General features: G+C 42.7%; 1 protein-coding gene across 1 annotated transcript in view; it reads right to left on the reverse strand.

The window, feature by feature from the left end:
* The window catches only part of RNF150 (ring finger protein 150), a 269,560-nt gene that overhangs the window by 68,975 nt on the left and 177,310 nt on the right, over positions 1 to 23,275 (reverse strand). Inside the window, exon 4 of the mRNA XM_088454729.1 lies at positions 18,452 to 18,534. Coding sequence (XP_088310855.1) covers positions 18,452 to 18,534 — 83 coding nt within the window. The remainder of the gene's footprint in view (positions 1 to 18,451; positions 18,535 to 23,275) is intronic.

Here is a 23,275-nt window from a genome sequence, read left to right on the forward strand (position 1 = left end):
AGGGTACACATACAGATGTGTCCTCATTCGCTATTGCTGCAGTTTTGCCAAACATACCTTCTTGGTACGCCAGCTTCTGTCAAGTGTCTTTTTTGCTTGAAAGTTCGTCTCAATCGGATACTTCACGAAGTAGCACTGATTAATTTCATATGCGACACGCATCTGTGGTCTCAATCCTATTAGGGACGAGCTGGATCCTGTGTGTCGTTTAATTTGCGATCCAATTCCAAAATCGCATAAATTTTTCAGAAGAAATTCATGTTTTTTGTGCGCATCCCTCTGAGCAGGTGTAAAGGTAGGGAAAATCTTTGTTCTAAGGTAAAAATGTCGGGACACAGGGCCTGATTCAGCAAGGATCGCTATTCTGCTAGAACGCACGCACTGCAGTTGCTAATATCAGCGGTGGATTGAAAATGTTTGCAATCGCATTGCGATCACAGCCTAACATAAGGATGCTCGCTTCCCCTTACACACATCCATATACTTCAGCAATATAGTGAAACACTCAGTAACATCGAGTAACATCGGACCCATACGCACAGTTAAGGCAGGTCAGACCTCACTCAGGAATTGCTTACTTCGCGCACGCTATGAGCCATCATGCTGCGTATGGTATTGCAGTGGATCATTTATGCACGCACGTTGCAACGCACTGGCACGCCTGCGTTAGTCTGACCACCCCCCGTCACCACCCACAAGCGGCACTTCCTGTCAATCAATGTGCTCTGGGTCTGCGTAGCCTCTGCAAAAGCAGTTCCCATCGCAATTGCTAGTTCATGCACTGCGATGCATACACAATGTGAATTAATCAACTGATTACGTGCGTCTTTGCTACTGCGATCCTTGCTGCATCAGGCCCACAGTTCATAACTCCTGGAACTGCCCTCCCAATGAATAATCATGCACTTGGTTTAAATAGAATAATTTGTTGAATAAAGACAATTCGGTTTTCAAATTAATTTCACTAAAAAGCTCAATAATGGTTTAAATCACAGGTTCTCCATCTGGTTCCTCAGGACCCCAAACAGTGCATGTTTTGCAGGTCTCCTCACAGACTCACAAGTGAAATAATTAGCTCCACTTGTGGATCTTTTAAAATGTGTCAGTGAGTAATGAGTACATTTGTGCACCTGCAGGGTGATCTGGAAAAGGTGAACTGTTTGGGGTCCTGAGTTTGAGAAAAACTGCATTATATGATGTGGGACAGGTACATGGAGGTGTAAATGATGTAGGACAGGTACGTGGGTGGTGTTGTATTGATGGGAGAGGTGTTTTTGAACTTGCAGAGGTAAAAGTGTTCATGCCAACTTTTTACAAACTTGTAGAAAAACACTAAAAAAATACTATATAGACTTTTGTTTACCCCAAAATGCTGGAAAGGCTTTCATTTGCTGAAAAACACTTGCTTGCTATCATTTTACAGCCATTAATAAAACACCTTTTAAAAACCTCCAATAGTTTTAAAAACAACTTTAACTTTAGTCAGTCAGGAGCTGGAGCCAATCAGCGGCCGACTCCTGACAGTTCACACTAGGCAGTCAGGAGCCAGTTAGCGGTGTATGTGGTCACACAGATACACTGCGAATGTAAGTGTCTGGTCCGGGTCACTCGGTTTGTTTTTTTGGCAAGACCAGGGGATGCTACAGAGGCCGGCGCCAAGATGTAGGTGAGTATTGTTTTTTTTTTTTTTTCAGGTACTCTCAGTGGAGTCTACAGGACAAGGGGACAGACCAACTGGCAGCAGGTATGTGTGAATGGGATAGGTGTATGTATTAAAGTTATACTGTATATGGTGTGTGTGTAATGTGGTTATTTAACTATTTATTTTAAAGTGGGGGTACAGGTGCCGTCCGCCTGCTGGCACTTATAGTTCCACAAGTGCCAAAGGGCAGGCATGCTGGCACCTGTAGTTCCACTGTAAAATACAATAGTTTTACAATATTATCACTACTATTACCCCCGTACCCACCGGGGAGGAGCCCCAGGCTTCACTAAGGCTGGGGTCCTCGGGAGAGGGGGAACCCCTTCTTGGGGGGTCCCCACCTCAAGAGCCCACCGGCTTGGGGTGTTAATGCTTTGGCTGGAGAGACCCGGTGATAGGGTCTCCTGCTGTGGCATTACACCCCAGTCGGTTTGGGTCCGGTGCTGGTTTTCAATATAGGGGGACCCATACGCATTTTTTCCCCCCTATATTTAAAACCAGGACTGGCCCTGCAGCTAGGTGCTGATTCCTAAACTACGAGGGAACCCTACACGTTTTTCCCCCCATAATTTTAGGAACCAGCAGTAGCCCGGGGCTGGTTATGCTTTTTGGGGGAAGGGGGCGGGGGGCGCTACGTAATTTTTTTATATTAACCCTTTAGTGTTTACATGCAGAAACATACACAAATCACACTGATCTGTGTATGTTTCTGCCAAACTCGCAGCTCAGGAGGTGGGAGTGTTTGAAACTTATCAGGGAGTTTGCTACAATCTCACCCTAGATTGTAATCTCGATTCTTGGTAAATTCCCAAGTTGCATCTTTTTCATGAAAAGTACTTCCGAGTTTGGCCGATGGTGAGTTGATTCGAGTTTGCGATCTCACCCGAGTTTTACCAGTGGAGAAATCTCTCACCTACTCACCCGAGTTTATCTTTAGTAAATTTGCAAGTTGAAAAAAATGCCTAAACTCACCCGAGATTGCAATCTCGACCAAACTCCAATCTTAGTAAATTTACCCCCAAGAGAACAAATATTTATAGGGCATGAAAGGATGAGAAGGAAATTGATAGTGGTGAGGTTTTCATTTTGCAAAAGCAGACTTTTCCGCAAAGCAGCAAAACGAGTTTTCAACAAAATCATATTTTTTCATTTCTATCAAAGCTTTATGAAATATTACAATTCAAAGAGCTTAAATTTGATGGATTCCATTATAAATTAATAAATTATTCATAATGATTACAGTTTTAGTGGAAATAGATGTATGTATGAGCAGAAAGTACTTAAGAAATTAAAAATGCAGTTCATTCACATATGTACTGTAAGTGTGAGGTAATTACTGTGCAGCCATAAGCAATAATGCATTACAGTTGTACATATGCTTATAATATAGCGAGAAAGGTTTTAAAATAGTGTGAGGGGGATGTTATGACCACCAATTTTGGCGATTTTCAGGCGAGATGTAAACTTCCTTATGTAACCACGTGACTCACTGTAAAATGGCCAGAAACCCGGTATAATGAAACACGCCTTGTCGCAAGCCACCGTCCCAATTTTATCATCTCGAAGGTACAAGTCACTAGATGTAATACAGTAGGCAGCGATTTTGTAACTCGATGAAAATGCACAACAGAGGTGTCTATGGCCAACTAGATGTACTTTAAATCATACATCTGCCTTTTAACACAGATATGTTGCCTATTTACACACATACGGGGTACACAAAGGGGGTATTATGACAAATGACAAGCCTATTAAAATCTACCCACACCTTTTGACAAGAGGGGTAGTGCACATGGAAAAATAGGTGGCCCAGGTGTTTACCGTGTGCACCTTATAAGGCCTAACAGACCCCCCACATGCTCCCATCTGTATTATTGCTCTACTTCCTCACCTGTTTGATCTGTATTATGTTCTATCTCCCACTCCAAAAAAAGTTATGTCCTGTATTGCGACCTTTCCCCCCCTAATCTGTATTTCTTGTAGTGTACACCCCCATTTCTATGATTTTCTATTGTGCCTCCCAACTGTATGGTTTGTACAGTTCTGCCCTCCATCTGCATGTTTTGTATTGTTCCCTCTCTCCCACTCCAGATTCTATGTTCTTTACTTAAGGCATCCGGAACAGACAATGCACCCACAGTACACTGATTAAGCCAGCACCATTGGGACTTGCATAGGTACTGTTTAGGCACCAATTTTCAGTTGTGGGAGTGGTCCCTGCACCCTCTCTTGCCCTAGGTACACCACTGCCCAGATTAAGGTAAGGCTGCTGGGAAATGGTGTTAGGCACGGGGGGGAGGTTAGGCAACATCGGAGGGAGATTAGGGTTAGGCACCACCGGGGGAGGGTTATGGTGGGAGATGGGGAGGGTTAGGCTACTTACTGGCCCCTGTTGGGATTGTGGACATCGGGATGCCGTTGTCGGTCTTATGACCGCCGGCATCCCGACCGCCTGTAAATCGTATGTATTCCAACTTCCTGAATCTCTCATGAGATATGGTAGGGAACCTATGGCAGGGAACAATTATGCAGTGCTTGGGCTGCAGAAATTGTGTGCCCTGCACTTTATGGTCATAGGCTCTTTTCAGTCAGTTAGATCACAAATGTTTGGTATTAAACAAGCAACATTTTAAGGCATTTCAGCAAAGTGTTAAATGCCCTTAACAAAATTGTGCACACATAGATTTGCTTCACCAGTCAGGAGTTGGAATGGCAGGATCTGAAGGTAATGGGGGATATCTGGGTGACACCCAATAGGATACCCTTACTCCTGCAGCAAGGACAGAGAAGGCCTTCCCATTCAATCACCTAGTAAAGCAGGAATCTAATGATAGCCTTCTATCGGCTCTCAGATATACCTAAGGTCCTGAGAGCCATAGATTGGACTCCCGATTTATCTGAGAAAACAGCATTAGAGAGCTGAGGTATATGTCAACCAATATCATTACCGCTGCCTCAAGAGAGTTGGGTACTGGATGCCGGCGCTCGGGATCCCAGTGGTCAGATTCCCGACGCCGGCATACCGACAGGGTTAGGATACTGACTCCTGTCGGTCAGTATCCTAACCATACCCCTCTGCCTGCCCCCTGCTTAAACCTAACCTCCCCTCCTAGTGCCTAAACCTAGTCTCCCCCCAGCACCCTCCTCCACTAGTGCCCCCCCCCCCTAGTGCCTAACCCTAACTCACCCCTAATCCCTGTATCACCATTGGAATGGCGGCGGTCGGGATGCAGGTGCCAGGATTCAGACAAGTGTTGGGATGCTGGCGCCAGCATTCTAAGCGCCGGCATCCCGACTGTCAGTATTATGACTGCATCCCCATCAATGTAAGGTGGTCTGTGTTGCTAGCATGAAACTTTTGAATATGGTGTGTCGAAGCTGGATTATTGGCTGAGACAAGATCAGTTTAAAATTGAATCGCAGCAACGCTATCTTGTGACTGGCCGCAAGACGCCATCTTGGAAATGAAATCGTAAGACGCCATTTTGCGAATGGCCATCCAAGTGCCATTTTTAATAAACTTACACTTTAGTACATGTGGCGATATTACTATTAGCATCATGCGATTGCATATTACACCATTTCTCATACACACATTAATACGCACAATTGCGCAGTTAACTAGTCGCATATTAGCGAATACATAAGATCCTGTATGAAAACGCCGAATATTTGCTTCATGCACACGTATCTGCCCCAAGTTAACTAGCGTCTTTACATCAAACCCCCATATACTCACACATTACATATTCACATACAAGGTTCCATAAGCTTTAAGGTATAAGATTCAAGTATGCACATTTACTATAACTGCTATGAAATAAAGATTATTTTGTAACTAAGGTTTTATATGTGATAAGTAAGCCATGTTTGGTATTGTACTGATGCGTACTCTGTCAACAGTATTCCGGTAACATTGATGTAGAGATCGCAATAGGCATTCTCAACTTATGGACCGCAGAGACTTCAAGCAACAAAATGTACATTATATGACCAACTGTTAGGATTTGCATGAGGCGGGAAACCAGAGACCACCAGTTGTTAGAGACAGGACTGTGTCTATTTGAACCAACCTGTTAGATGCCTTGTAACATATGCCCTCACCTTTAGGACCTATGGTATTAGCAACAAACTTCTCTATTGTGTTGTCTATTTCTGGGAGGGTATAAATATGTGTGCTCTGATCCTGGGTTCCTAGTCTTCGTGCTGAATACTGATTGACGAGGGGTTTCTTGCTGATGCCTACATCTGGTCCAGAGCGCTGCGTATGTATAACTGTACTTGGGTCTGTGTAATTCCTTTGCGCTAAATTGTACTTATAACTAGCGTGTAACTGACTGTACTTTTACTTGAATAATACTTTGTGCTTTGGAACCACAGGTTCTAGGTCTGGAGTCTTTATTTACTGTATAACTGCGTACACAAAATAGCGTCATCTTAGAGGTTTATAGGCAGGATATCCGAAGGTATAGGCAGGATATTAGAAAGTATAGGCAGGAGTGTATAGAGGTTCAAAGGCAGTGTTGTTAGGTGACAGGTTTCCTGGGCCCTTCATGATGTGTATACCCTGCATTTGAGAGTGGAGAAATGTCAAATGGTTGACTGCTAGGTATGTGCAAAAACATTGCTAGGTGCATGTCATGTTTGTGCTGTATGTTCTTATATATTGTCATGTAGTTTTATTAATTTGAATGCTGTTCAGATACAGTATTGCAAAAAACTCACTGCTCCAACAAGCCAAACAGGCCAAACAGCAAAACTATCTCCTACACCTATCTCCTACTAACCCTTTCACCTAAAATAAGCACAAGTATTCGCTTATATAGTGTTGGTGATTCTGAATCGACCAATAAATAAATAAAAAATAATTCTAAAGATGCCATCTTTTCAATAACTTAAAGGAAGACTGGACACATTTTTGTGGGTTTAAAAGTCGCATAAAGTCGATTTTCTAAGGTAATCAACATATTGCAACCTATTAAATGTAGAGAGTTATCTCCAAAACTCACTGGCAAGAGTTTGTGGTAAGTGCCTAACCCTAACAAACAAACAAAAAAAATTCACGTTTCGACCATTTTCATGTCGACCTTTTGACCCTGTCGACCATCTTACACTTCGGCCCCTAGAGTGTCGACATTTTGTCCATGTCGACCTTTTGTCCCAGTCGACCTGACTGTCTAACATCTGGTGTCTATCTAGACATTGTCTACCTTTTTACTGTCTATCTATAGTCCGGCACCCCTATTATTAGTACTAACACTTGTTGTGCTATGAGCTTTTTGGCCATGAGACGAAAGCAACATTTGACTCTGGAGAACACGGTCACTTTAACATTATAGTTAATGTACAATAGTGGGTGTCTATAGGCAAATTAATCAAGCCATCTATAGAGATACTCATATTTGGATATTGATGTAAATTACAGTTGGAGTTTGCTGTAATCCAGCAGTTCTCCAACTGTATTATAAGTACCCCCAGGGAAACTTGTGACATTCATGGTTACGCAAACATCTTCTGTATTGTGGGGCAGAAGGGGGATTGTCCTGGTGACAAGTAGACACATAGGTTGTCCTAGTTCTCTCTTCCCCTATGCATCAAAGCAGGACCCTGGTGACAGGCAGGAATATACAATGGCATGATAACTGGTGTTTTCTGCATTTATTGGGATCTAGATAACTTCTGACACAGCACAGAATTTGTGACTATGACACTAGCTTTTAGTTGATTCAAAATAATAAAGTAAACATATTCTAGTATATTGCTGTAGTATATCCTGTAATTGTTACAACGTAACATACCATTTTAAAAAAAAAACAAAAAAAAACCCCTAAATCTTCCTATCACTTTAGTTTTCTTTATCTTTCAATGTCACTTTTACTGTGAACATTCAGATCCTTTACTTTTACTCGCTGCTGTCTTCACCTTAAGGTATCATTATACTACATCGGATTGTTCATGCACAATGCAATAAATAAATAGTAAAAAATAGTATTATATATAATATATTTATACACCATCAGCCATAACACTATAAAGGAATTTAGTTTAAATCCCGGCTGTCGGAATGCCGGTGCTCAGTACGCTGGTGCCGAAATCCCGACACCAGTCAGAATCCCGGCTCCAGCATCCCAACGGTAAATAGTGGGGTTAGGGGGAGGGTTAGGGTTTCGCACTAAGAGGCAGGCTAGGTACTGGGGGGATTAGGTTTAGGCTGCGGGGATGGGTTAGGTTTGGGCTACGGGGAGGGAGGGTTAAGTTTAGGCAGCAGGGAGGGACAGTTAGGTTTAAGGGTAGGGTTAGGATACTTACCAACAGGTGTTGGTATCCTAACCCTGTCGGGATTATGTTGTTACAATGGCACCTGACAAGGATGCTATTGTAACACTCAGTTATTGAAGTTGATGTGATGGAAGTAGGAAAAATGGGCAGGCGTAATGGTGCATACACACGGTACGACTTTCATTAATGATATCGTTCATATCGTTATTTTTCATAATGCTAACTTTTTTGCAGTCACCAACCTGACAATGACCAACAATGCGCATTCCAGCATGGATGATAATGATATTTTACATCGTCCATGCATGCAGGCCAACTTGGACGATATCGTCAAGTCGTTGGTGGTACAGGTCGTACCATGTGTATGCACCTTAAGGATCTGAGTGACTTTGACAGGGGCCAAATTGTGATGGCTAGACGACTGGGTCAGAGCATTTCCAAAATGGCAGGTCTTGTTGGGTGTTCCCAGTATGGAGTGGTTAACACCTACCAAAAGTGGTCCAAGGAAGGACAAAAAGTGAACTAGCAACATGGTCATGGATGCCCAAGACTCATTGATGCGTGTGGTTCGATCCAAAGAGCTACTGTAGCACTGTATATGCTGTGATAGTGATGACAGCTTCCAACATAGAGTAGAGTAGAGTAGTGGGGCGATGCGGTTACACGGATGCATATGACTCAAAATACCTATAGTCACATTAGCATTCCATTCGCAGTGGACATTGGAATTGTGATTGCATTACGTGTGACTCAGAATCAGTCTCTATGTGTTTAGAGTTGGAGTCAGAGATGAGAACAAACTGGGATCTATAAATAGGAATTGAGCTAATTTAGTACACAAGTTCGTATATTTGAGCTTAACAGTACAGTCTCATTATCAATGTCAAAAGTGTGCGCTAAATGTATAATTATTGCACTAGCCAACTGTCCATGCTCCTTACCACACTAATGTCATCGCAAATATTTATTACAGTAGTTATTGTGGAATGGTTTGGATGAAAATAAGATTAAATAAAGTACAGTGCAGCAATTTCTAGTTTTGCAGAAGGCGACAAGCTGAAAATTAAAACATTTTTCCAAAACTCTGGATAAAATAGGTGTTAATGAGATTTGCAGTTAGCAATATCACTTTTCTCACCACATTCAATATATCTAGTAGCTTCTCATGCCTTGGGAATCTGACCAAATTATATCATTTTGTTTAGTAAGGTTGAAATAGGCTAAGCAAAGATAAAGGGCACTGAGGCGTGGAAACTTAAATAGCGACAAATCCAGCACAATTAATTCGCAGTAGCCAATCAAGTTCACACTGCAGCCATATTTCGACCAATCACTGTGCTGGTAATTTGGGTGTTTGGGCACAAATGCCACGAGTAGCTACTGTGCGAAAACAAGCAGCAAAAAGCAAGCAATGTTGGTCAAGAGGTCACTGTCAAATGGAGTTTTGTGAGCTTACTAAAGTTTTGTGAGCTTACTAAACGTGAGCTGTAAATTTGACATCCTGTTAAAATGGACTTCTAGTTTAAAAAACAAACAATTAAAAAAAATGTTGTTTTTTAGCACGGAAAAAAAGACTACTAAAAGTAATAACCCTATAAACATTGCATAATACATTTTAGCTGTACTTCAGTGCAACAAACTGTCCACATTCCTTTTAAGTATTCTTATTATTTTTATACTGCATTGTGGACTATTCTAAATCTCTTTTAAGCATCATTAAATTACTTTGTTACAGAAAGACAACCTAGAAATGTTGGCAATGTTTTTAGGTAGTGAGTAGATACAGACAAACACATTCATTCAGCTACTTCCCTTCAAAGCCAGTCCCACATAGTTTGCAAATGGAAAACAGATGTCTCTAAAGAGATCTTAGTGTAACCATTACCAGACACACTTACAGTCTGGGTGTGGAGACACTGTATAACATCAATCCTTCCTGCACATAAAATCAGGGCTATTTACAAACATTGGACTTAGGTGCAAATTTGCACTAAACCACCGTAACCAATCAGATTTTACCTGTCTAGTGCATGTTAAGACATATTTAATACAAATGTCTAAGTTGTACTAAATATATATGTTAGTACATAAGTGTAAATCTCATTATGAGCCATAAAAAATACAGTCATAGGGTGCAAATATCATTTTGTAACTTCTAGCTCCAGTTTTTGTGCACATGTCCATATATACAGAAAGTCCATGGATCTGCAATACAATGCTGACCTGAGGTGTGGTCCTCGCTAAGGATGTGTTAAGTGAACTTGTTTGTGCTGTACTGTTTGTGATATTTAATTTAGCAGAATACGATATTTAAATGTAGGATCAAAGTGTAAGCCCCAATGCTGTTTGTACCGAGCTTTTGGTGGACAGGGTAAACTGAGCCTGAGCCTGTTAATCTAAATGGTGACATCGTGTCTATGGCAAGCCATACTCTGTCAGGAGAGGAGCTTGAGGACATGGGGAACAGAGCAGAGAGAGTGGGATGGTGTATGGGATTGAGCATTGAACAGGGAATATAGAGCAGCTGCCAGCACAAGCCACTAGTTATAGAGGAGGCACTGGACTGAAAACTTTGGTACTTGTAAAATTTGTTGTAGTTGTCCATAAAGGATTATGCTTAAGCCTATACATTATGTGATTTGTAGGGAATAGAGAACAGGTCTTTTAAATTTAAGTTTGCCCAGTTAAGCTTAACTAGTAAAATATATTTGTAAAATTACCAAAAATAAATAAATGTGTATTACTAAATCCAAATGGCAACCATAAACACTTCTCCACAAACCCATAGTTGTGCTGTAATCAGTTTATTCCATAAGAAAGCCATGGCAATGGGGAAATAATTATTATTTTAGTATACAGAGAGGCCAAGTGAATTGCTCATATGTACAAGTACTGGCCATTGGGGCAGATGCATGAAGCTCTGGAAAGTGATATGGTGGAGAGTGATAAACGACCAACCAATCAGCTCCCAACTGTCACTTTTCACAGCCTGTGACATGACAGTTGGGAGCTGATTGGGTGGTCGCTTATCACTCTCCACTTTATCACTTTCCAGAGCTTCATACATCTGCCCCATTAGTTTTACTATGATGTGTGGAGGACACATCTTTGTACAGAAGCTGGGCAAGGCTTCCTTCAGCGAAAGCTACAAACCTAAGCGGCCCATACACGGTGCGATTTTTTACACCAAGTGCACGATTTCAATCAATCGTAACGATCAATCGTGCACATCGTGTTTCGTTTCTGTGTGTATACGATGCCGATGCGCGTCCCCGCAGTCGTATATTGGATCGTAGATCTTACTGCAAAACAGTAAGATCTACGATCTTGAGTACAATGTGTAATACACTTCTATGCATCGTATAGTAAGATCGTAACGCTCAATCGTACACCATTTCACTACATTGTATGAAGAATTTCAAGGGCAATCGTACTACACATCTTAACAACTTTGAATTGCACAGTGTATGGGCCGCTTTAGGCTTGTGGTTTAAGGTCATATTTTCCCTGAATAGCCTCACTTTGAAACACTCACTCAGTAATTTTTATATAGTTTTTACTTAATTATCATATTCTACTAGGGAGGATATTAGTTCTTTAACCAAAAACCTGTCGCAACAGTGCAAAAAACATAATACAGAAACTGTACTCAGGTTGTGCTAACTACTCAAGTATGAAATCACAGATTGATATGCACATGCCTTACAAATGATACCAGTGTAAACAATATTCTCTTTTTCATTAATATTACACACTAGAGACACAAATGAATGCCTAACATGGCTGCGAAATATTAATGTTTACATTAAACCAATTGAACGGCAATTGAAAGATTATTTAATGAAACGTAAAAATATGCAGAGGGGAAAGTCCCTTATGGCCAGAGTGAATAAAGTAGAATGCCCCTTATAAACCTGTGAAATTAAGTTTTTAACAAGCAAATAAGTGACTCTCAGGCCACCCTCCACTGTTTCTTATACCCCTTTCACACATACTGCAATAACCCGGGTTATTACACGTGAACTCACAGCAACCCGGGTTACTGTGCAGATTGAAAGGGCCAGGTTGAAATAAGCATTTCAACCTGGGTAACGAGCAGGGTCGAACACTGGTTCAACCCGGGTCACGATGCCATGTGAACAGGTGCATGCGACCTGGGTCCCATTCAAAGCATAGGAAGAACTGGCGCTTGGAGATTATCTCATCTCCAAGTGCCAGCTCAGCATGTGATGAAGGTGACGTCATCGACCGGGGTCAGGCTGCCAGTCTAAAAGGGGTCTCAGCCAGTTCGCACCCGGGATGGACCTGTGAACAAAGTCCCGGGATGCGACCAGCATTCTGCTGTGAAAGGAGTATAACGGGGAAAATATCAAGTGGCTCTTAAATTGGAACCACCTAAATTTCAGGCCAACAACAATTCTAAGCATAGGTCTAGTAGTTTATCTGTTTTTCAGCTATAAAAAAGGTTGTATGACGAGCTCCAATGGCAATTGCTGTATCATAACTTAAAAAAGGATTTCTGACAAAAGAATAACAGTTTAAACTTTTTTGTAATATTTAAAAAACAATCTAACTTACTCAAGCAAATAATGCACACGTATATTTGGGAAAGACACATTTTTTACTTAATTCTAAAGATCTGCATAGCCGTATCCAAATGATGACGACTGTACTTCTGGGGACCCATCGGCTAAAGGTTAAACTTTTGAAGTTTGCTGATGATACCATTGTCATAGGTTTAATAAAGGGGGGGTCTGCCTACAGAAGAGAGCTGGACTGGCTGGCACAATGGTGTGGCAGGAGCAATTTAGAATTAAATCAAGACGGTGGAGATGATTATCGACTTTAGGAAACAGTCTGCTAGTACTTCTTCCTTGATCTTAGCCGATGTTGTTGTATCGGTGGTGGATTCATTCAAATTCTTGGGTTCTACAATCTCTCGAGATTTGAAGTGGGAGAAGGATACCAGTGCTATTGTCAAGAGGGCTCATCAAAGGTTATACTTCCTTAGACAGCTCAGGAAATTTGATCTCTCGAGGGAACTGATGCTGCTCTTTTACTCCGCGATAATCGAGTCTGTTTTGTGTTCCTCGATTATTGTATGGTACGGTGCAGCTAGTGTACGTGACAGGGCCAGGCTACAGAGAGTAGTCAGGTCTGCAGAAAAGTTGCCCTACCTTCAATTCAGGACCTCTATTTGGCTAGGGTTGGGAAACGGTCCAAGAATATTGTGCCGGCTATTATTTGTTCCAACTGCTTCCATCCGGAAGACGATATAGATCTTATCCGGTTAGGACTTCAAGACATGCTAATAGTTTCTCCCCGAAGGCAATTATGCAGTTAAATTGTTAACAACTGCTTGCTAAGGAAGATCTATATGTTTTGTTTTTTTATTATTTGTATTATAACTTTTTAGGCTTAGACATATTAGTATGTACGGTGATATGTAATTTGTTGTGTTAACTGAGTACTTGGCCAGTGGTTACCGGAGTCAAAGTCCATGTATATGTTCTTATACTTGGCGAATAAAGTCTGATTCTGATGAGTAGTGTCCACAAAGTTACTTTTCAAAATTGGCCCAAGCCAAATGAACACAATGGCCACTTGAAGATGAAAAATTGAGTGCATAAATAGACATGCGTAGTAGTGGTTAGTATTGCTGCCTCACAGCATTGGGCTAATTGGTTGCTTACTATTGTGTGTGTGTATTTGCTAGTTGTAAACTCAAATGGAACAGGGATGTGATGTGAATGACAAATATTCTCTGTACAATGCTGCATAACTGGTGGTAAACGATAACAAATGTATTCCTTTAATTGTTACATAGAAGATAAAACACTGCACTATTTGCCTGCAAGAGAATAAACTGACTAGAACAAATTTATCAAATCTTCAAGAGATAGAGTGGAGACGTTGCCCATACTAACCAATCAGCTTCACTGTCATTATACAGGCTGTCCTTAAAAAAAATAAAAAAAAACACATAAGCTTCTATGAGCAACTTTATCTCTCGCCAAGATTTGCTACAACATACAGCCCTTCTCGATGTGCCATGGTCCGTACATCTCAGCTTGCTCTGAGCGTCTTTTTCGCCCAAAAATTAATCTTAGTCACAATGCAATGCGACAAAACTGCTTACTGAGACTGCACTGATTACTTTGATATGCGACACTTGTACGGAAGTAGTCAACATCCCGACGGTTGGGATGTTGGCGGACGAAATGCTGGCGCCGGAATCTTGACCGCCGGCATCCCGAAGGTAATGCTGGACATACAATTATCGGGCCGAACCATGCAATATTGGCGGATAACTGTAGTGTGTGTCCGGCAGACCAATGCTAAAATATCATTGTCCAGCATGCCCGTCTGATGCAATATTTTGTAAGTTAAATGTCGGTCGCATTGGGCACTGTATACTCCGCCGCGGCCGACCGACAAACATTTCCCCTGTTCCTTCGAAGGGAAGGAACAGGGAAATGTCTCCTCCCCAGAGGAGGAGCGCAGATATCGGGCCAATACACTGTGCTATAGCTCTCAGTGTATGCCCGTGATATCTGCAGCGTGTCAGCCTGCCAGATAACATGTCTGTCATTTTGACAGGCATTTTATCTGCCTGTGTATGCCCAGCATAAGTATTAGTGTTAGGGGAGGGTTAGGTTTAGGGTTAGGCACTAGTGGGTTGGGGTTAGGGTTAGGCTGCGGGCAGGAGGGTTAGGCTCTGGAGAGGAAAGGCTAGGGGGAGGGTTAGGGGTTATGGTACATACCCCTAACCCCTAGTTGGGATGTGATTCTCTCGGGATGCCGCTGTCAGCGTCCTGACCACTGGGTTCCTGTACCCAACCCACTTGTACATCTATGTGCGAATAACAGTGAATCTGTGGGCCTGATTCAGAGATTTACGCTAATGCAAAAGCTGCAATAACTTATGGGCCACATTGCAAAATGATGCTAATGACTCCAAAGCTAACTCGAGCATAGGGACGTCCACTGCTGCCTTCTCATATCTGTCTGACGATATGCAGCAGCGCAAACATCGGGAACATCGAGGCAGATCGGGCAGCCATGCAACTTTTGAGTGAAGTCTGACCTGTTTCAAACACTGCATCTTTCAGGACAGGCTGAGAGCTCTCATGCTGCGAAGGAGATCGCAATGGCTAATTTATGTACGGCCAGAAACAGCGTTTGAATTGTCAGACACGCCTGCGTCTTTGTAACCACCCCTCGTTACCTCCTCCAAACGCTGACTACCTGTCACTCAATTTGGGAATTAATCCTCTGTGTGAGCATAACTGCAAATCAATTGCTGCGAGTGCGCAGTGTGGCTTTTGCATGTACACAACAATTGCTCAAACTCAGTTTGGCATTGCGTAAATCTCTGAATCAGGACCTGTATATGAAGTGCTACAATGCAGCGATCACGTTTTTTTCATGCCAAGTTACGTTTTGCTTCATTTGCATATTTGCAGCGACACGTTTCTGGTACAGATTGAGTGACGCTTTGCTGTGTCTGCAGTGCGAATAAGATGCAATTTTAAAGAAACAGTCGCTATGCAACACCACTCAGTGCAGCTCATTCGCTACAGGTGTCTCGGGTCGCATGGCATATTGAGGCTAGATGTATGAGGACACATCTGTATACAACACATGCAAATAGAGGTGATTCTGGAACTCACTGTTTCCAATGTTACAATACTACTTGCATTCAGTAGTGTTGTCTTTCTGTTATTGCTAATGCTGGGCATATACGTACAGACAGGGCCGGCGCTAGGCTCTGCTGCGCCCAGCGTTGTCCTGTGTTGCCGCCCCTTCCCTCCTCCGCTCCCTCCCCCTGAGCTTACAAATTATCAATAGCACCGGGAGGGCGTTTCTTGACCCCGCCGGATTTCGCGGCGCTCCGGGCAACGGCCCGGCTTGCCCGTACCTAGAGCTGCTCCTACGTATTGTATCTGACAGCCTGATATCGTGGCCATACACTGTGAGATAGCTCATAGTGTATGGGCCACTATATCTACTCCCCTCCTCAGGGGAGGAGACATTTATCCGTTCCTTCCCTGGGGAGGAGACATTTACCCATTCCTTCCCTGGGGAGGTGACATTTACCCGTTCCTTCCCTGGGGAGGAGACATTTACCAACTCCTTCCCTGGGGAGGAGACATTTACCCATTCCTTCCCTGTGAAGGAACAGGGGAAATGTCCATCGGGCGGCTGCCACAGTGCATACACTGCCCGATGTTACTGACTTTCATTTAGACAATATTGCATCGACTTATATCAATATTTTCAGATTATTACAAAACAAATCAACCTCTCTTGCGCTCTGGATTGTTCCAACAAGTCAACAATAAGTCCATCAAAGGAATTGTCCCACGTCCTCCAGTATAGGTAATTCTCCGGTACAAAAACGAAGAAATGGAAAACACAATATAGTGTAATAACGTCACTGTACAATGTAGCCACCCGGGGGTTTGTGAATATGAGGAGAATATGGTGGTCTATGAAGATCTTAGTATGGTCCCAATTCCCGTAAGAATCACCCAGATGTGAATGAGGATGTCTCGTGTGAAGTTCCTTACATGTATGCTTACTTGTAAGGGCGATGTATGGACATATAATGGTATCTTTATTTCAGAAACCTCGACCTGTGGTCCTTAATGGAATGTGGGGACATTCAAGTCGTGATAGGACAAGGTAAAAGAAAAGACAGTCATCCAGTACCATGAAAGACAGCTATTTATTATACATAAAAACATATATAAAAAATGCAGCAGTAAGCCCATACTATCAGATGGTAATATTATGCAGATTCCTATTGCCCTACAGAAGATGGACCCAGATCAGTAAGGGCAAATGGGTAAGCATATAGAATGGATGGGATACTGCATACAATGGGTAAAATGACACTCTTCAACGTGCTTCGGCGCCTTTTTCAAGATGAGTGTCCTTTCACTCTCTGATGCAAGCTCTGGGCCTGATTCAGAGCCGCTCGTAAGCGGCCGCTCGTTCGCTCCGAGCGATGTTCGCACAACTGCGCATGCGTATGGGTCGTAATGCGCATGCGCCAACCAGTCAGTGCGATTGGAAATCGAGCACTCGCCAAATAGCGTGTGCCTGCTAATTTGAGGGACAGGATGAGGCGTTTGTGGGTGGTAACAGGGGAAGGTGCTTGAAAACGGGGAGTGGAGATCCGAACACAGGCGTGCCAAACTCTCAAAACGGGCGTTTTTAGGGTGTGTATAATTAGCAAAGCAGCGTCATCGACCACGTCACTTGGTTGTCTCTTAGCCTGAACTGTTCGCATGATTGCGGTAGGATAAACCTACCACAAGCACTGCGAGCAGTTCAGATGCGTTTCGATGTACTCGATTAATCTAATAAATAGCGGAGATGACGTAGGATGCGAGCGGCCAAGGGGCGTCTTTACAAAATAGCGAGCGCATGTTTCGTTCGCTCGCTCAGACATAGAGGCGTCAACAGACCGCAAAGAGCGAGCGCTCAATTTAAATAGCCGGCCCCTTTTTCTGACCGAGCGAGCGCAAATAGCGTCCGGCTCTGAATCAGGCCCTCTGTTTCAACAGCCTGCTGAAAAGGCGCAGTGACGTTATTACACTATATTGTGTTTTCCATTTCTTCTTTTTTATACCGGAGAATTACCTATACCGGAGGGCGTGGGACAATTGATTTGATGGACTTATTGTTGACTTGTTGGAACAATCCAGAGCGCAAGTGAGGTTGATTTGTTTTGTTATATGCTATTAGATATAAGGTGGTGACTTAACCTCTGCAGCACTGGAGTGCAGCGCCATAGGGTTTGTACATTTTTTGTTTGTATTAGGAAGATTTTCAGATTTTTTGCCCGCATACACTGTACAATTACAGTATCTGGCCGATCCGCCGATATCAGATCGGCCAGATAATTGTATAGTGTATGCCCAGCATTAGTTTTATAGATGATCGTCTCTATTTCTGTGTTCAATGCAAGAAGAAAGCATTAGGGTAACTGGAACTACATCTACAGACCTCCACCATAGCAAATACAATACCATGTTATTTTGTGTCCGCATACACACTTCACACCATGACAGTCACAATGTATTGTGCTCGGGGAATGTTAGTGACTGTATAGTACATTGCTTTATACTCATCTTCACTAATTCGGCATTCAGAGCTCAGAGTGACATATGCAGAACCTATCATCCTGGAGATTGTGGGGAGAAACATGATGACATGTGGGGAAATATTATGTGCTCTTAAATAAGACAAAATTGTGGTGCTTTGAACTTTAATATCTTGTTTTCCTTTCAGTTATACTTGAGTTCTAAATCAGTCAGCCTATACATAAAAACTAAAACTAAAATCACCTTTTATTATTTACAAAGTCTGCACTGTCTCAACTAGTAAAACATGTCAGAGTTTGGCAGGCTTTCCAAAGCACAAACTGTTATAAGCCGTGCCAACAATATATCAACTCACCGGCAGGGCAAGATTCGGACAACATCATTAGGTTTATATCCTTCAATGCATACAGCGCAGTTATCAAAATCTGGCTCTGTCTCCTGTAACAAAGACAGCAACAATTACGAGTGTTTGTTAAATGAGCTGATCTTTCCAGCTTATCCATATGGAGAATGTGAAGGAATAAATGACTGTCACTCAAAAGAACAAAAAATAGAATAACAGTTAGTCTATTATTGCATGAGATTCGTGGCATGGCAGGCTCCAGGGATAGATAAACATATTTGTAGTATACAGTGAGAAGTACAATAAGACCCTCTCAGCAGTTACTGTTCTAATTATGGTAGCGGTACAGATGTGTCCTCACTCGTCCTTGTTGCAGTGGCACCAAACAGCCCACATGTAGACGCATGGATGTTCGGCATACTGTACATGGGTGGATTCTTGCATTAGCATAAGCTAGTTAGTAAGCTGTCATGGCTGTACAGAAAAGCGGCCGCAGATGCCTCTGACTCAGAATCAGCCTTTATAATATTTTAACATAAATATAGACAATTATGCAAGTCTCGGTTTCACCTCCAAAGAACCTCCTATATCTTTTACTATATGGCATCATCGTTTTAATAGGAATTGGCCCTGGAGCATATTGTTGTACCATTTATGTGATAAATACGATCGTGCCCAGTCACACTAAGTGCCCTGTATGGTGCTGGCTGCGTGGTGTGCTGGGAAAAGTTTACATGGCAGGTCTGCATTGCCTGGGTTCGGTGCTGCCCGGGAAGGCGGAGGAGGGGCCACCCGGAGCTCAGCGCTGTTATTGTGTCTCTTCTACCTGTTTGCTTCCTGGCCGCGCAGGATCTGTGCCCCCCATCAGACTTTTCCCTCCCTCCGAACACGTGTCCAAGGGGCTGCCGCTGATTCCCAGTCTGCTGGTTGGTGGGTGAGTCGTCTGATTACCGGGTACACCGCCACCTCTGCGATCTACTTTCCCAGTATTTCCAGGGTGACTTCTGTATCCGAAACTTACCCGGGAAATATCAGATTGTGCACAGAGGAGCGGGCACCAAGGGAGCAATCGGAAGCGCCCGTGGTGCTGTCTCCTTGTCACTGAATTAAGTTAATATTTATCCGGCAATGACGGGGTAGGTACTGCTAGTACAGTCATACAAAAGGCAAAACATACAGAATGTAATGTATAAAATAGTTATGGATATCACAGATCCAATTGTATTTATGCTTATCTTAAGGTGTGTTTGACTAGGGTCTGATCACCTTATTGTATACAGTCAAGTGCATAAATATTGGGACATTGGCAGAATTTTCATATTTTGGCCTCTATTCACCACCACAATGGCTTTGAAATGAAACAAACAAGATGTGCTCTTACTGTAGACTTTCAGATTTAATTTGAGGGTAATTACATCCAAATCAGGTGAACGGTGTAGGAATTACAACGGTTTCTATATGTGCCTCCCACTTTTTAAGGGGCCAAAAGTAATGGGACAAACTAAACAATCCTAAATCTAACTTTCACTTTTTAATACTTTGTTGCAAATCCTTTGCAGGCAATTATAGCCTGAAGTCTGGAACGCATAGACATCACCAGACGCTGTGTTTCATCCCTGGTGATGCTCTGCCAGGCCTCTACTGCAAATTACTTCAGTTCCTGCTTGTTCTTGGGGCATTTTCCCTTCAGTTTTGTCTTCATCAAGTGAAATGCATGCTCAATCGGATTCAGGTCAGGGGATTAACTTGGCCATTGCATAACATTCCACTTTTTAGCCTTAAAAAACTCTTTGGTTGCTTTTGCAGTATGCTTCGGGTCGTTGTCCATCTGCACTGTGAAGCGCCGTCCAATGAGTTCTGAAACATTTGACTGAATATGAGCATATAATATTGCCCGAAACACTTCAGAATTCATTCTGCTGCTTTTGTCAGCAGTCACATCATCAATAAATACAAGGGAACCAGTTCCATTGGCAGCCATACATGCCCACGCCATGACACTACCACCACCATGCTTCACTGATGAGGTGGAATGTTTTGGATCATGAGCAGTTCCTTTCCTTCTCCATACTCTTCTCTTCCCATCACTCTGGTACAAGTTGATCTTTGTCTCATTTGTCCATAGGATGTTGTTCCAGAACTGTAATGGCTTTTTTAGATATTGTTTGGCAAACTCTAATCTGGTCTTCCTGTTTTTGTGGCTCACCAATGGTTTACATCTTGTGGTGAACCCTCTATATTCACTCTCGTGAAGTCTTCTCTTGATTGTTGACTTTGACACATATACACCTACCTCCTGGAGAGTGTTCTTGATTTGGACAATTACAGTTGTTTTCCGTGGTCTTCCGGGTCTTTTGGTGTTGCTGAGCTCTCCGGTGCGTTCTTTCTTTTTAAGAATGTTCCAAACAATTGATTTGGCCACACCTAATGTTTTTGCTATCTCTCTGATGGGTTTGTTTTGATTTTTCAGCCTAATGATGGCTTGCTTCACTGATAGTGACAGCTGTTTGGATCTCATATTGAGAGTCGACAGCAACTGATTCCAAATGCAAATGTCACACCTAGAATCAACTCCAGACCTTTTACCTGCTTAATTGATAATGAAATAACAAGGGAATAGCCCACACCTGTCCATGAAATAGCTTTTGAGTTGATAGTCCCATTACTTTTGGCCCCTTAAAAAGTGGGAGGCACATATAGAAACCGTTGTAATACACCGTTCACCTGATTTGGATGTAATTACCCTCAAATTAAATCTGAAAGTCTGCAGTTAAAGCACATCTTGTTTGTTTAATTTCAAAGCCATTGTGGTGGTGAATAGAGGCCAAAATATGAAAATTCTGTCAATATCCCAATATTTATGCACCTGACTGTATATTGCAGTCATAAAAATTTACAGTTGTTTATGGTTGTTGTCCCAGTTTTTCATTTAGAATCTACTGTACACAGGAGGCTCAGGTAATGGAGGAAATTTTGGGAAGAGAACCCAAAAGCATAGATTCTCCTACATTAAGTGAACTAAGTTGATATATTTTCTATAATTTTTTGATTCCCCAATCCATCAATAAAATCATAATACTATCCTCTTTATACAAGAGTCAGTAATAGGCATGTCACAAGAGGGTTAAGTACTTGCGGAGATGAACCTGGGGTGGATTCAGGGGAGTTTATAGAAGCAGACGTCTGATATTGAAAGGACGCTGGTCTGAGATGTGTGTTGCTCATGAATGGCCCACTGACGAAGAATAGATGCTGGAGACGAGATACACCCGGAGCGGACCGCTGATACACCCAACAGGTAACTGGGACGTCCGGGAGGATCACAGACTGTCAGGATAGCTTAAGCAGGGCTCCCTCTGGGGGTGGTAGTAGGGAGTAGCACCGCTGGTATGCAGAGTGTCTGGGAGGCTGGAACCTGGAGCAGTATACTATATGTGAGACTCAGCAGGAACAAGGAATTGCAGGGAGCTCAGAGAACTAACAGCTAGGTTGGGAATAACGTTGCACTGGCACAAAAGAACTGCAGTTCAGCCCTTAAGTACCCGGAGGAGGTGACAACGGTTGCTAGGGACTCCCAGGAATGCTCCAACTGGATTGGCCGAAAGGAGTCACCTGACCACATTCAAGATGGCGGCGCCCATGTCGCACTGCAGCGCTGCCAAGATGTGCCATACTCACACTAGCAGCGAAGACACTATGCCTCCAGACCCCTGTAGCATGGAGCGCGGACCTCCATGTGCCTGCACCCCCGCCATAAGGACCCCACCAGAGCATCCGGACAGGTAAGTGCCGCTGACCCCGACCCCTCACAGCCCTGGTCATGACAAGTCATCTATGAATGTATGAAACATGGAAGCAAACAGGATTTTAATGTGCAACCAATTTATTTGCCTCGACACATGTAGATTCTAATTGTGGGTACTACTCCTAGAAAGGACCACATTTTCATTCATAAGTACCCCATTTTCATTCATTTAAATTTCCATTTTCTTTTAAAAGACTAATATGTCTAGCTTCATTCAATAATGAGAACAAGGTGACACCATGACTGTCTTTATTACATGTCCTAATTTTGTGTATTTTAATATTGTATTACTTTTTACATTGGTTTAAAGCACTTTGCTGTAATAAGTATACTTGAAAGGTACCAAATGTATCCCCCACTGATGGCAAATTACCATGTATGTGGTTAATCTTCCAAAGCACCAGTAAGGTCATCCAATTTGTTGGATCACTCGATTTCAAACCAGGATAGCCCACACATTTCTCAATCCTCCAGCCGGAGATGCTGTATCTGCTAGACAAGCCCTGGTGTACATAGTCAATTATGGCCATTGAGAGCACGGCAGTCCCAAGTGAAACAATGGGCGTGGCCAAATCCTGACCCCCACAAAAAAACCTACTATATGTGCTGCTGTGTAGCCGAGGAGAGGCCCATTCTTTCCCCTACACAGCAGTCCTGGACCCCTGCTTGGGCCCCTTAGATCTGCCCAAGCCTAATTATTACCCCCTCCTCTCGCTGTCCCTGCAGCCAACTCTGTAATATTGTCAGTGTTACCAGATTTCAAGGTCCCAAGGCAATAATCTATTCACTCCATATAAATCAGTGGTGTCAACTAATTGCCCCTTATTTGATGTAGCTGTTGCCTTGGTTTCTCTAGACTGTATTGAAATGTGTATTTTGGATGGATTCCATACATGGCAACCTAGACACCGGAATTGGATTCTAAAATAATGCTCAAAAACACCCATGAGTATGTAGGGAAATTGAGGGCTTTCCCGCTTTACACAGTATATCTAAAGCTAAGGTTACATCTGAATGTACATTAGGGTCAG

Source organism: Taudactylus pleione, unplaced genomic scaffold (genome assembly GCF_031769625.1).
Source record: "Taudactylus pleione unplaced genomic scaffold, aTauple2 ptg000628l, whole genome shotgun sequence".
Taxonomy (NCBI): domain Eukaryota; kingdom Metazoa; phylum Chordata; class Amphibia; order Anura; family Myobatrachidae; genus Taudactylus; species Taudactylus pleione.